Genomic DNA, 14,667 nt, shown 5'->3' on the forward strand with positions numbered 1-14,667 from the left:
AAGTCCAGTGAGTCCCGTTTTCTTTTACATCACATGAATGGGCAGGTATGTGTGGTGTTTACCTGGGGAAGTTATGGCACCAGGATGCACTATCGGAAGGAGACAAGCCAGTGAAGGGAGTGTAATGCTCTGGGCAATGTTCTACTGGGTATCCCCTGATGGCAGGGGCCTTTTTCAGCAGGACAGTGTTCACCTGCCACACTGCACACATCATTCAAGAATGGTTTGAGGAACATGACAAGAATTCAAGGTGTTGCTCTGGCCTCCAAATTCCCAAGAAATCAGTCCGATCGAGCACCTGTGGAATGTGCTGGACGGTAAGCCCAGTCCGTGGCAACTCCACCTTGCAACTTGGTGCCATATACCACACAGGGCACCTTCAGAGGTTTTGTAGAGTTCAAGTATCAGACCTCTTAGTGCAGCACGTCCAACAGCATACCAGGCAGGTGGTCATGTTTTGGCTCATCAGTGTATATTTAACAGAAAATTACACAGAGGTCTCAACAACTAAATATAATATCAGATTTTTCAGGATTTGTGTCCACATTTTGCCTTTATTACAACTTCCATTCTTCTGCAGGGTGTTTTTCTACAGCCCCAGAGTTCAGTCTGCAGCAATTCCAAACACATTGAGTTGTTTTCTCACAGTGAAAGAGAGGTTGTGTTCTGTTCATCTGATGGTGCTAGTTGATGGTGCTCTTGTGTTTTCTACTTATTTTACTTTGACTTTCCCCTTTCTTATGCAATTGGATTTTTCTTTTATCTAATCTCCTCAGAAATATCTCAGAAAAATTAATAACTTATATTTAATAGCCATTTTAACTTGAAATCAAATAAATGAAGCATTGTCTCTGAATGCTGTTAAGTACTCTGTGATGCATTTTACTGATTGTAATGTTATTTTTGTCATGTTCCTTGACTTCATCCCTCATGGTTACCCAGTCCTCTTGAGGTGCTCCAAAATAACAGATGTTTAATTAGGCCAAGGGTGTCCAATCTTATCCACAAAGGGCTGGTGTGACGGCAGGTTTTCATTCAAGCAAGCAGGAGCACACCTGATTCCACTTGTTTAATCAGTTGGTCTCAGTCTTCAGACAATTGAACATGTGTGCTCCTGCTTTGTTGAGACCTGTAAGAGCACTGGCCCTTTGCGGATACGATTGGACACACCTGCACTGGGCAAACGACAATTGCAGCTTTTCCACTTGTTCAGATGGTACAATACTCAAATACACCTTAGTGAAAAAGCAAAAGAAAATATTATTTTTTCCAGTTTTTTTATTGATGTAGCAGAAAAAAAAACTGTCAGTGCTGTCCTGCACACTTAGGTCTAGTCACTGTCTCATATCCAAAGCTGTTCAAAACACGCACACATACACACATCAACCCTGTCTGCACAATACAAAACTGAAATACACATACTTTTTAAACTTGTCAGCAGTCTTGCTCATCCCTGTTACAAGAGCGTGTCCCAGCTATTTTGATTTGAAGTTCTAAACAAACTCCAGGCCACTTACTCATAGCAACATTCAGCAGGTACTGATGGGTACCACATTTCTGCCAATGTTAATGCACAATCAAACTATTTCCACATTTTCTCAGAAAGAGAGGGGCTTAGGGTTTTTTCCTCCTTAATAAAGTAATCCTAGTTTTGATATTTTATGGTCAGGCCTATTGGATTTGGATTTTAACATGAATGGCTGGGACAGGACGTCTCCGTAAGTTTTTCATCACCTCATGGTGCATGAGCTTAACCATAGGGATAGACAGAAAGAAGTGCAAACTTTCCCTGCCAAGTGGTGCACAATTGTATGTACCTCATATACTGGCAGTAACAGCTGTCTTACATTTCCAATGCTGCCCTGTGTATTCTTAGTGTCACAACCCACCAACCATACACACACACACACACACATATATCTTCTCATTCTGACTCCACTATGGAGTTAGTGCATTTCTGTTAGCTTGCTTATGCAGCTGCAAGACATGTAAACACATTACTGATACATGATAATGACAACAAAAATAATCCATTTGAAATTTTAGGACAATTAGTCCTAGGACAAAACATAATACTGCTGTGTAATACTCGAGTTTTTGCATTAAAAGAAAAGGACGGTGTTGGAGTGACTCGGTCATTTTGGGTTTTTCCTGTGTGTTTGCCATCTCGCATCTGGATTGTCAATACAGATAGCCTGACTTCCTCCAAACGTAGAGCAGTTACTATGCACCAAGGTCTTATTCTTGAGCCACAGTGCCTCTGAGAGAGAAAGTTTTTTTCTGCACAAGTCCATTGCTTTGAAATCTAAAACTATTTGTTAAACAGTTCTTGTGGGTAACAATGCATTGTCCTCTATAGAAGATCTAAAGAAAATGTCATTAATGCTTTACCAGTCACTTTTAGCAATAAGATACTAGTTACAGCTTTTCCTAGTTTTACCAGTTAAATGCCTGATCAGAGATCTCCTTGTGTCCACCTTCCACTGACAGCTAATACTGCAAAAAAGGTGGCCACTGACTGGACACAAATACACCACCTTCTGTTTCTGGGCGTCCGAGTCCTCTTGAGTCCTCATTTGATTAAGTCCCTGCAGAGCTGCTTTCCTATGTAGCTATATGCAGGTTACCATGGCAAAACACTGCCTACCCAGTTGTTAATGATGTCCCAATTGCGTTTCATAGAGGGGCTTGACTGAACTCATCCAGTGTTAACCATTTAACCCCTATGGTGTCCAACTGAAGACGTGAGATATTGCACTTCTTCTATTTCCAAAGCAGTGACAAAGTGTCACAATGGTCATGTCAGCTCCCTGAATGACAGAATGGATAAGCACAACCCTCTGACTTCTTATTATCTCAAGTGTCCATTATCAGAGTATTAGGTCCATTATGGGCCTACATTGCCACCTAACTTTGATCTCTAATGGTACCAGCTCAAAAGTGTAAAACACGAGCCGGCTTCGCTAGCTGTTGTTGTCTGCAGTCATGTATTTGAGGGCAGCAAAACCATAGCGTCGGGACATGTTCTGCTGAAACTCCTCTTTCAGAGTCTTGAGGCAAACGCGGTACTGCTTATTGGATCGGAACTTGGTGATGTCGAAGCTGGGCGCATGAGGCATGTGGATCATGTAGGCGTTCGGCAGAACCACAAACTCATATTCCTGTGATGAAGAATCATAAAAATGACTTAGTGACACAGTACAGGACGTAGTTAAGTACATACAGTATTTATGCACAAGTTGCCATAACCAAAATATGACAAAGGTTCTGTTGTCATACTTGAGTAAACTGTCGAAAAAGTCTGCCAAAGACTCTGCTTGAATATCTTTTCATTTTGTGTCAGCGATTTAATGAGGGGAAAGAGACTGATATTAGTGATGTACACAATGATAGTGCAAAGGCATACAAGTAATTCCAAATTCAATTACAAAGAGAAATATCTATTGACATTTTTTTTGTCTATTTAGAAAGCTCACATCTCTGAAATTAGAAACTAAGCATTTAAGGGGGAGTATTCTCACTATCTGACTGCAAAAAAGGGCAGTACTTTTAAGAGGTTATGAGCTAGGTATGACTCTAAACTTGACCAGCAAAAGCAGCAAAAATAGCCTTTGCTTAGAGAATTTGGACTTGGTCTTCTACATAGGAAATGAGGGAAAACTACAAAACATGGAGTCATAAATATTTACTAACAATAAGCACACATTTGGCCAAGCTTGACAAATCAAGCTTTGCCTTATTCTAAGAAGATGCATGCTAGAACATTCTGACCAGAAACCGATCTCTAGGAAAAAAAATGTACAGGAGCGTTAAAACACTAAATCCATCCTCTGGCAGCTCCATTTCTCCCCGCAAGAATACTCTTCCTAAGCGGTGCAGATTGTGTCATTTATAAAGAACACACAGTGGAAAGGCAGCAGTTTTTGAGAGGAGAGGTGGAATTATCTAGTACTTTCTGGTCTACAGAATCAGTGGTTTGCCTCACTGAAGCTATGTTGTGAAGTGAGAGCTTTACAGCAGTTCTGGTTTCTGAGATTAAGGGGGGCTAACTGCCTGAAGCTGCCTTTTGCTGACAAAGGTCATGACAGTTGGCTTACCTGTGCATCCAGCTCCATAATGTGGGCTACTTTGTTCCAGCCGAATCCCACAAATCTGCGGTCATACTCAGGACAGTCCCTCCTCACCATCACATACGGCTCAAAGTCTGCCTCCCACTGCACTCTGTATGGCGTTGTGGCTGTTCGCCATTTCGCAAAGTTAGTCGGAGCGTGGCCTTTTGTCCATACATGATACCTGAGCAAATACAAATAGATGTAATTAGCGACTTTGACTCATCTTGGTAAAAACCTCTTTTCTGTATAGGAAAAAAAAATCATCATTGCATTTATCCTTGTCAGCCAAGACAACAACTGAGAGTTCCATGAAAATTTGGAAAATATGGCAGACAAACTCCAAAGATCAGTGAGCCAGTATGTTCATTAATCTTTCATACATGGCAAAATAAAAGAGAAACACAACACAGCCATGCTGAGCATGCACATCATAGTAACTAGGCTGACATCGTTCTCCAACTTATTATGTTAGCTAAATGTAAGTTGACAACAACAAATAATAAATTCTTTATGATGTGAATGTACTTTAAATGTACGTATTAGGCTACTGATTTTCAGTGATTATAGTTTTAAAGTAATTTTTACTGTGTAGGAGAGGGATGTAGCATGAGTCAGTTTAAAGCTTTGAGTACCCATAGTACAACAGATCTAGACCCTTCTGTGTTTCCAATGTGATGAGGACTGCATGGGGAAAAAGGAAATTCTATGACTGTTCTACCACTTTTCAAAGCCTGCGAAACCAAATTTCAACATTACATGATTTTTTCAATGACGGTACGAAACCAGTAAAAATGAGGTTTTAAATTAAAATGCATTCCAAAGAATCTGCTGCCTACGAAGTCTGTAGCTACTTAAGCAGCTCCCTCCTAAATGAAAGGAACTTTATAACTTGGTAATCTGTCTAAAAAATTGGCAGATGTCGTGAACCAGAACAGTGAGTGCAAATGTATGTGTGAGAGAATAAATTGTTGGAAACCTGAAGGTGAATAGCGTCCCCATGTCAAGCTGAGACAGAAGCTCAGCCTTGGATTTGGGGTAGGACAGCCGGTAACGCAGTGTCTCAAATGCAGGCACCACCAGAGCCTTCTTAGTATTTGCCATGTCCAGCTGCACCACCGACTTTCTGCAGGATAGATATGTAATATATATGTAACAGGCACTAATAAAGATAACAACAATGGAGCCAGTAAATACAATAGCATTCATAAGAGATTTCCAATTTTTTTGAAAGCCTACGTTTTCCAAGAAACATTAAGAGCATTCAGAAATCCTATTTCTAGACTTGCTAGCCATCTGCTACCTGCCTCTGCAGTCTAGTCTTCAGTCTAGTCCCGTGGGGTCCACAAGCAGCCTCTATTTTTTGTTCTATTCTATCTTCTTTTACACTTGAACCAGGTAATGAAGGGCTAGAGAGCTCCAGAGCTCTTGATGTCCTAGCTTGTTGGGAACTGGAGCAGAATAAATATGGGAGAACTCAACTGACAACCTCTACTCTAAGAGGCAGTCTTACCTGAGGTACTCGTAGAGTCCATACATGGGTAAGAAGTCGATGTCAGACAGGAACATGTAGGGGGTGTTGACCTGCCTCATGGCGACGTTGCGCAGCAGGTTAACCGGGTAGAACTGGCCCTCCTTATAGACGATGTGGTATCCCACGTTGCTCCTGCTCATGAGCACCTCAGAGCCCTGAGCGTAGCGCAAGAACTGCTGGGCCTCAGCATCAGACAGATAAAGAGCCAGACTGATGGGACCCTCCCAGTGTTTACAGATGGCCTCCAGCATCTGCAGCCTGCAGCAAAAAAAACATTGCCTTGGATCAAATGTACAAACAACTTTTCCCATGATTCAATGTGAAAGGGAAAAAAATTCTGACACGTACATCCATATTACTGGTGTCAGATAAGTCTGGATTAATCAGCTGGATTTGCAGGCCATTTCAAACTGGTGTACTCAAGAAAGGTTATACATCCTTGATTGTCAGTGAGGTTGTTTACAGACAGAGGAGATGGAAGTAGATTTATCGCCCAAAATGGAAAGCAAAGCTTTTACCCTTTCTCACCACCATGACCTTTTCAATCGAGTGGAGCCAGTAAAGTGCGACATCATTCTCACCTTATCAAGTCTGTAAGGACAACAGTGCACCAAGCAACAGACAAGAGAAAAACTGACTTGACTTTTAAATGCTGCCAGCATCTATTTTGGAGATATCAGGGTATGGATTTCTCTACGGTCCTTTGTCACAGTACTCTCAATATGCAACTGTCAATCTGTGTAGTTCCATCAACTACTTCAATGGCACTGATTGCAGGAAAGAAATAAACAGTAAATCTGACATGGGTCCTAACACTTCACGTCTGAAATCAATTCCAATGCCTTTGGAATTGGCTGGCTTTCAGATATGTCAGAGAAGGGGGCAAGCACTCAAGTCTTCATCTGCATCAGAGTGTAGTACAATGTATGCAGAAAGGCCAAACAAACCCAGGGATCAACATTAGCGCCTGCCCAGTGGCCCGACTGCCTGGGGCAAGAAAAAGGCTCAGTTGGAATAGCAGTGTCTGAAACCATTTGCATGGTGTAGCGAGTGAAAACAGAAAACAGTCACTAGATTTTTATGAAAAATCTCTCTGTGATCTCTCACATAAAAAAAAAATGCTGCTCGCTTGTCAAGAGTGCAGGACGTTTATATACAACAAATGCACCCAACAGCAGTTCTAAGTAACAATACAGAAGACACACAACCTTAATCTCATATACACTCTTTACATTTCAGTAGTGGTTTTAACAAACCTTCGTTCACTTGGCTTCATCATTTCCCCTTTGGAGAAATCCCTGATGCCATCTTATGAGCCATTCCATTACTTTCTTTGATTAAGTGAAGTGTGTTAGATGAGCCCTCAGAGGGACAAGGGTCCATGTGAACAAAACTGTTGACGTCAGCAGCAGAACTTGCGAGGGAATCTGACGCATTTCCCTTTTCAAACCTGAAATAATGGCAAAGCTGTTTCTAAGTCATAGCAGTAAACTACTATAAAATGCTTAATATTTTAAAACAATAACATTTGATTTGCTGGGCTTTAGCTCCAGCTTGTATACATCCCTGCTGACACTTGGATAGTTTACTAATTAGCATGCTGAAGGTTAAACGGCTATGAAAAAAAAAGAATGCCACTACACCAAAGCTTTACACCACTTTATAGCCAGACAAAGCGACTTTTTTGCCTTGTAGAGTTGGCATGGCTAGCTGATTAGCTAACCGAAGCTAATCTAAAATGCATTCTGCGTTTCTTTCTTTCTTTATTTTTTTTTACACAAAAATTTGTTCAAGGCTGTTGTTTTCAGTCTACTTGTCGAATCTGACAAGTTGAGGGACAGTTAATTTTTAACCCTGTAACCTGCTCTGAACATCATGACAGTAAATAGGAATTTTTTCGGGACTGAAACTACAATGACTGGACAATGAACAAGATCAGCCTTTTCTGAAGAACTGACTAGTGAAGATCTGGGTGATTAACTATCTAGAGGAAAATCAGTTCAAGTCTTCTCAGAATGCTAGAACGAAAAAGGATGAAGACAAAGAACCCTCATTGTTCACAGTGACCCCCTTTAAATGATCAAAATGACCTGACTCAATTTAAAAATCTTCCCTTTGTTCATAGTAACAAGTTCCTGAAACAAGGTTTAAATTGAAGTAAAGCAGTTTAGGCTGCACACAAAAGCTGATAATTCCACAGCTAAATATCCTTTGAGAACACTATCAATTCAAGTTGTTATTAGGTTTCCTCTCGAGTCAATTTGTGGGTCAACATGAGTGAAGATGGGCATAGATTTCTTTAGAGATGTTCTCCTCTCTGAACACAAAGCTCATGATTAACATCAATTTCAATGACAACAGTGACAAAAATTTTCATTAAACATTAAGAAAAAATTCAATTTAGGCTAACTGACATGACACTTGATGCATCTTCATTCAAAGAGGACAGCCACTTGGCAGAAAGCAATAGGAGCCTACTCTTCTTTTTACATTATTTTCACCTGCAGCAAACAGATTCATATCCCAGACCCAACATCTTGACTCTTCTTGATGATTCCTCAGTCAAAACTGGCTCAGGCAGTGCTGCAGCCTGAAGCTGCCTTCCTTAAAGAGGGGTGGGCAGGAGTGACCTAAAACTTGACCTTTCCTGGTGATTCCTCTTCAATCAGAACCGACTCGGTCAGCGCCTCTGTCTGAAGCTGACCTATCAAAGCGTTTTGAGATCTAATGAGACAGTGGGCTGTGAGCGAAGGCTGGTGCACAGCAGTGCATACCAATTCAGAGTAAAAGGCCTGCAGACTTTCACTGCTCTCTCGCTCTCTCTCCTGCTTATCAATATGGACCAGAGGAAACGAAGAACTTTCTCACACCGATAATAAAACTGAAGCCGTGAGCCGAAACTGAAAATCTATCAGTGTGGAGATGCCTTGGCTTCAGTAGAAACTTGCCACATGACCCCACTGGCAAATTGATACTGCTTAATTTATAAATAGAGATCATCCATTTTAATAGAGTTATATAAATATAGATAAATATTATTAGACATCAAAGGTTGCAAAGACCACTGAGATTGGGAAAAAAAAACCTCATCTGACTGAAAAAGAATATTTCTGTAAGGTTGCATCAAGAAAACTGTTTACAAAGATAGAACAATCAATGTGTCCTGCTTCCATTTCAGACGCAGAAAGACTGATATAGAGGGTTAGAATCAGTATCACATATCAGGAGAGTCCACAGCTCATATCTATTCAGTCACTGCCTACACTAAATGAGTAAAATCAGTTCTCTGGGCTATGATTGGAACGCCAAAGACCTTCTTTACTGAGGGCAAACAACATGCACCCAGCATTTCACATACGCTGGCTGTGCTAAATTACTGAGCGGCTCAGCTCTGCTCAGCGCTCAGTTTGCCCCAACCGTGAAACGATCAGCGTGAGCAATCAGGAATTAGAGACCCCTGCCAAAGACAGAGTGTGCAGTTAGTTTTCCGACCTTCGTCTCCTCATTCAAAACATGTTTTAACTGTCAAAAAAATAAATAAGTGTGCCTAAAATTGAATATGCTACACATTAAGCATTAACATCAGCAACAATCTGGATTTTAATTTAGGCATACAATTAGGCTCGCCCCAAACAAACTGACAGACAGTACCCTTGATGCTAGAACAAATATAAGTCAAACGTGTTTTGGAGCTCTGTTGAAGCTGATTATTCTGTTAGCTCATGCCTTCCTTACTTTGAGAATAAACTACTTCAGTGCATTACTGCTTGGTTGCTCTAATGAGGCTGTGAAGCTCCAGCTTGCGTACAATCTAACAGCCCCAGTTCTCACTAAAACTGAACTTATTAGCTGCTTATGCATATACAGAGCATATATGCTTTTCCTGTATTTAGAACTTTCAGTTTGGCACACACTGCATTTCAAGAGAGGTCCTTTCTTTGTTGTTATTTATGTTGAGATTATTCTGTTTACAGTACTATTTAAGTAATATAGTATGACTTTTTTGCATCAATTTATATTTTACTTAAAATGGGTTTTAACACTGTTAACAGTGAATTCATTTGGCTATTGAAGCTGCCCTCAATGTTAATATGTCCAAGGAAATGATTTTGCATATTTTTAGTTGCTTGTTTCATTTAAACCAGGGGTGTCCAATCTTATCCACAAAGGGCCAGTGTGGCTGCAGGTTTTTAATTCCCAACGAGCAGCAGCACATCTGATTCCACTTGTTTGATCAATTGCTCAGGCTTCAAACAACTGATCATGTGTGCTCCTCCTTTAGTGGGACAAAAGCCTCACTGGCCCTTCATGAATAAGACTGGAAACTCCTCATTTTAATAATTCCTTATAGGTTATTTCTCCCTACACACAGACTTTTATGGCATTAACTAAGCTAATTCACAATTCTCCATGAACGCATGCTCATTTTCGAACTGGTGGCATTCATTTCCGCAGATTACGTACAATAATTTCTCAAGTTTCATGCAACCGCTGAATCTGACATGTACAGGAAAGTGAGCCACATTCTGTATTTTTTTCATATCTTGCTCCTGTTTTGTCTATCATCTGTCTTGTGCAAAACATAAAGCTGCCTATTTTGCAAATGAAACGAATCAAGATCAAGCTTTTCATACGGCTGCAACTTTCAAACAACTTTCATACAACTATATCTGATATTTATCCACATTGTATCTTGTAATCTTGTATACCTGTCCATAGAGAGCTGGGCCACTAGGGTGACGTCAGTCTGGTCGGCGCTGGGCTGGTACTCGTAATGCAGGAAGTATAGATGTGTGCGGTGAACGGTGAAACGCTCCCGTCGGAACTCATAACACGGGTCGTCTTCATCAAGCTCCAGTAGAGTCTTCTGGAGCTGAGAAAACACAAAGATTGGTGAGATTTAAATACATCAGAAGTCAACAGTACTAATACTACAACTACCAGCAGTAGTATAAGCAGCAGTGAACAGTAAATCCTTCATTCTTTGGTATGGAATTCTTGAATATTTGCACAGTCAAGAGACAATGTTCAGACACTTGACACTTCATTCTTACAGTCCTCATTAATATTAAGCAGTGCTTTTAATGGGGGCTCTGCCAGAGGGAATTATGATTTGTTGGGCATTTACATCTAATGCACAGCTGTATACACAATAGTATAGGTGTCACCATGAGTAACGTTTAAAAATTACATCCGAAACAAATGAATAAATCTCTCATCCGCTGTAAGGCACTGGACTGCTTTAATCTATTTGTGGCTGAAACATGCAAAGCTGAAGAAAGCTGGGCCAGCTAATTCCTGAGTGACTTCATTAGCCCAAGCATTCCATTAATGTGATTTAAATAGCTTCTCAAACTCAGCAAAATCAAGTGAACAGCGTGTTTCTACAGTTAAGAAGTACCCATTAAATTGATTAGTGCGACAAAAGCCGTGCCAAAGCCATCCTAGAAAATGTCAAGCTAAGAATGATTTGATTAATTGAGGAACCTGGAGATGTACTGGAAATCTGTGAACGTTGTGGCAAATCTGCATATTCCATCCAGACTTTGTTTACACACTTTTAAATCATCCACACTCCAGTGTGTGAATAATATACAACAAACCTATGTATCTGCAATTCAACAGTAAGTAATGATGAAAAGAAGCAGATTAGGATTAGGATACATCAGTGGGGGCTGCGCACTGTAAACAGCGAGCGATGCTGACGTCCCCTCCGCAGGGACGCAGCCCATATCACACTCCTCTGATCCTTCCACACACACTCTCTCAACATGCCTTACAAAAAAGTGTCTCATTATAAAGACCACCTGCTGTTCTTGCTATGAGGGGAGAGAACGACCCAGAATGAACGTACACACGCACGCGCACACACACACAGTCACATGAAAGACCCATCTGTGTCCCTCACCCACAGAGGCATCTGTCATTTCACAGCAGAGAGAGAGAGGGAGAGAGAGAGAGAGAGAGATTTTCTCATTTGGCCTTTCACCGTATCCTATAGAAACGTTTAACCTTTGCTACAGGTACAGAAGTTGTGTGAATCTGTGGAGCTGTGCATCAAGCAATATTGATTGGCTATCCAGTAGTGTATGGACAGGATAAGACCCAAATGATACTCGACCAGAACCAGAATTAGCACAAAATCAAACGGAACCCCTGGCAAAAGACATTACTAATGTGTATATGACCCATTTTCAAAATGTTACAAAGTACAGTGATGTGAGTATTCATTCTTGGAGAGAGAGAGAGAAAAAATGTGAGAATTTCCTTTTCGTTTTTTTGGTACACTCTGGTTGTGCTCACATTCACATGGAGGTATGTTGGCAGACACCTACGTGAACTTCTGCACACAGCGCCTGGACATGTTGGCAGATACATGGACACAGATGTATAATTCAGGCTTCACATTCCCATGTTAGGCTGGCACTCACAGTGAAACATTCATGCAACTAGCTGTAAGTTGCTGCAATGTAATTTCCCTGCAACTTGATAAAGGAATCAATTCAGAAACATTCACACAACACATTAGATTACTCTACTAGACAGCATCTTGTATTCTGTTAATACATTGTTTCGTTCTTGCTATATAAAGTCATCTGCAGTGTTATATTTAAATTTGTGTATTTGCTGCTTTTTTCCATCTGTCACTAGAATTCTTTTTGTACTTGCACTGTCACTGTTATTTACTTTACCTATGCCTACTTAGGTTGCACATTTTGGTAAATTCTTTTGACCAATAACCAACCATCATTAGTCAGCATCATTAAGCAAACCTAAAACCAAGTACGTGACCCATCAAAATATCAAATACAAAATGGATAGTTTCGGTTCTGAAATTTAATTAGCTGAGATATTAAAAAGATTTGGAACATGGAACTGATATGTGGCCCAAATCCCTACTAAACATACTACTTAAGAACATGGTTTTGTGTAAACTGAGGAGCTGCAACTATATGTTTGTGATAATATGACCAAACTAAACTAAAAATGTTGACATAATGACTAGAATATATAATGGTGGGCTGCTCAAAGTTCTGTTTTCTAAAGTTTTTAAGTTATATTTACCAATCATTAACTGGCCTAAGTTAAAATAAGCATAAATGCCATGACCGGGGCTAGCTTTGGCTCAGTGTACCTCAGTAGCTCTCATAAGCTATCGCCGTCCACCACGTCCTTCTTTGTAAATATTTTCACCCTTGTGCAATTTCCTTTCACTGCCATACATCACACTTTCTCTCAGAAAACACAGGCACAGTAGTTTTAAGTGTTTTTGCTTGCAGATGTTTGCTTTTGATATTTTGATATGGTACACTGTTAGTTGTGCAGTCATCCATACACTATTTTCAGTTGCATGCTTCAATTTTTAGTAGGCCAGTCTTGTGGAATGAATTGCCATCATGCAAATAATTCAAAACCATTCTTAAAATTGAATGATAAACCCATCTATTCAAATATGAACTACTGTTTATTGAGACTGAAAATAATGTTGTTTAACTAGTAGTAATTTATAGAGATTTATAGATTTGTTGGCTAAAGGTTGATTATTTACATTTTAACTGTTATTTGTTTTGCTTGTACCTACATTTTTACTTTTGTTTATTCTGTCTGTATTTACATTTTCACTGTTATTAATTCTACCTATACCTACATTTTCACTGTTGTGGTCAGTCTCACTCGGGCAGCCAAAGAGTTCCCTCCTCAACAGGTTTCCATCATACTCCAGGAAGGTCAGATAAAGGTTCCTAAAAAACTCCACATGCTTGTTCTTCACCCGCAGCTTCTTAGGAGAGTTCCAGTGGATCACCTGTCCAATCAGACAGAGAGGCAAATTGAGAGAATAGCTGTGTTTTATAAAAAAATAGGTTGTGAGCATGCAAGTGTGACAGAGAAAACAGGACCAGTCAGCCATGCTGTGATGGGGCGATGAGATGCATCAGTTTTTATGATGGACCCAGGTGTGTATGGGTAAAAAGGTCAGTGTTAGAGAGCCAGTGCTGCTAAAGAGAACAGCAGTTGCAGTTGGGGAGGAGCAGGGGGCACCAGGCAGCCATTCCTCTACTGTCACTCAGCCATTCACAGAGGACACAGAACACACGCACACTCTGAGAGCAGATGGTCACAGTCAGCAGGAAAGGAATCGTACATACACCATCACAGATATGCCTTCTCTCTTCCCTTATCTGCCTCTCTCATCGGTTAAATACAGGATTTCAGCTGCTCTCAAAACTGACTTTCTCCTGTCAAGCGTTCTGGTGCTACAGCAGTGTCCACAAGCTATTTTACAGCTTTGTCCTTATTTGACAGGCACAGGGCTATTTATCATTAACTGATTAATTGAATTAATTCATACTGTCATGACAATGAAACCAGTTCCTTCTAGTGGGACCAACGGCACAGTTCCTCTAAGAACATTTTAGTAATTTCAACATGAAATTTCTGATGCATGCTGAGAATAAATTATAGGGGAAACGGCTGTGGGATTATTTAGTTCATTGAGTTCAACAACTATACAAATACAAGTCATGTCCAAAAATTTTACTTCTTTTTTTTCTATTTGTTAGAAATCGGTTGCTTACCATACCAAGGTCAAAAGATCAGCCTGTACAACACTTGGCATGTATCTCCTTTTGAGACCCCGGATTAAAAATCATCATAAATAGAGACCGTTCTGAAAACTTTGCCCATCATTTGTGTTCTTCTGGCTCCATAAGGTGCTTGGACCCTGACGATTGCCACTTGAGATGTAATTTGTTGATGATCGATTACCTCTCATATCAGTTATGGCAGTCCACTATGTTCTCCATTAACTTCTCTTATACTGTTTTTGCTGTCTCATCTAGTGTTATTTCAAGATAAAAAAGGTAGTTTGCTGTACATGCTTACCAAGTAAGTGAACACAGTGTTCAATTTTCAAGCCATCATTCAATAAATGTCAAACCATCTATCTAACAGTTAATAAATGTTAAACTGTACTGCTGACTAGGACAGCGGAGCTGGTTAGCATTAACTTCATTAGCATGCTAA

The 14,667-nt window shown here is 40.2% G+C and overlaps 1 protein-coding gene across 2 annotated transcripts in view; it reads right to left on the reverse strand.

Moving 5' to 3' along the window:
* Positions 1-1,263: 1,263 nt before the first annotated feature.
* The window catches only part of LOC118812409 (LARGE xylosyl- and glucuronyltransferase 1), an 82,042-nt gene continuing 68,638 nt past the window's right edge, over positions 1,264-14,667 (reverse strand). Inside the window, exons 10-15 of one of the 2 annotated variants that reach the window (XM_036577413.1) lie at positions 13,292-13,447; positions 10,353-10,516; positions 5,623-5,901; positions 5,089-5,235; positions 4,098-4,293; positions 1,264-3,161 (exon numbers count right to left, since the gene is read on the reverse strand). In XM_036577413.1, the coding sequence (XP_036433306.1) occupies positions 2,964-3,161; positions 4,098-4,293; positions 5,089-5,235; positions 5,623-5,901; positions 10,353-10,516; positions 13,292-13,447 (1,140 nt within the window). In that variant the 3' untranslated portion in view covers positions 1,264-2,963. The remainder of the gene's footprint in view (positions 3,162-4,097; positions 4,294-5,088; positions 5,236-5,622; positions 5,902-10,352; positions 10,517-13,291; positions 13,448-14,667) is intronic. The other variant, XM_036577414.1, reaches the window with a different exon arrangement.

The sequence above is a fragment of the Colossoma macropomum genome, unplaced genomic scaffold (genome assembly GCF_904425465.1).
Source record: "Colossoma macropomum unplaced genomic scaffold, Colossoma_macropomum, whole genome shotgun sequence".
NCBI classification, from domain to species: Eukaryota; Metazoa; Chordata; class Actinopteri; order Characiformes; family Serrasalmidae; genus Colossoma; species Colossoma macropomum.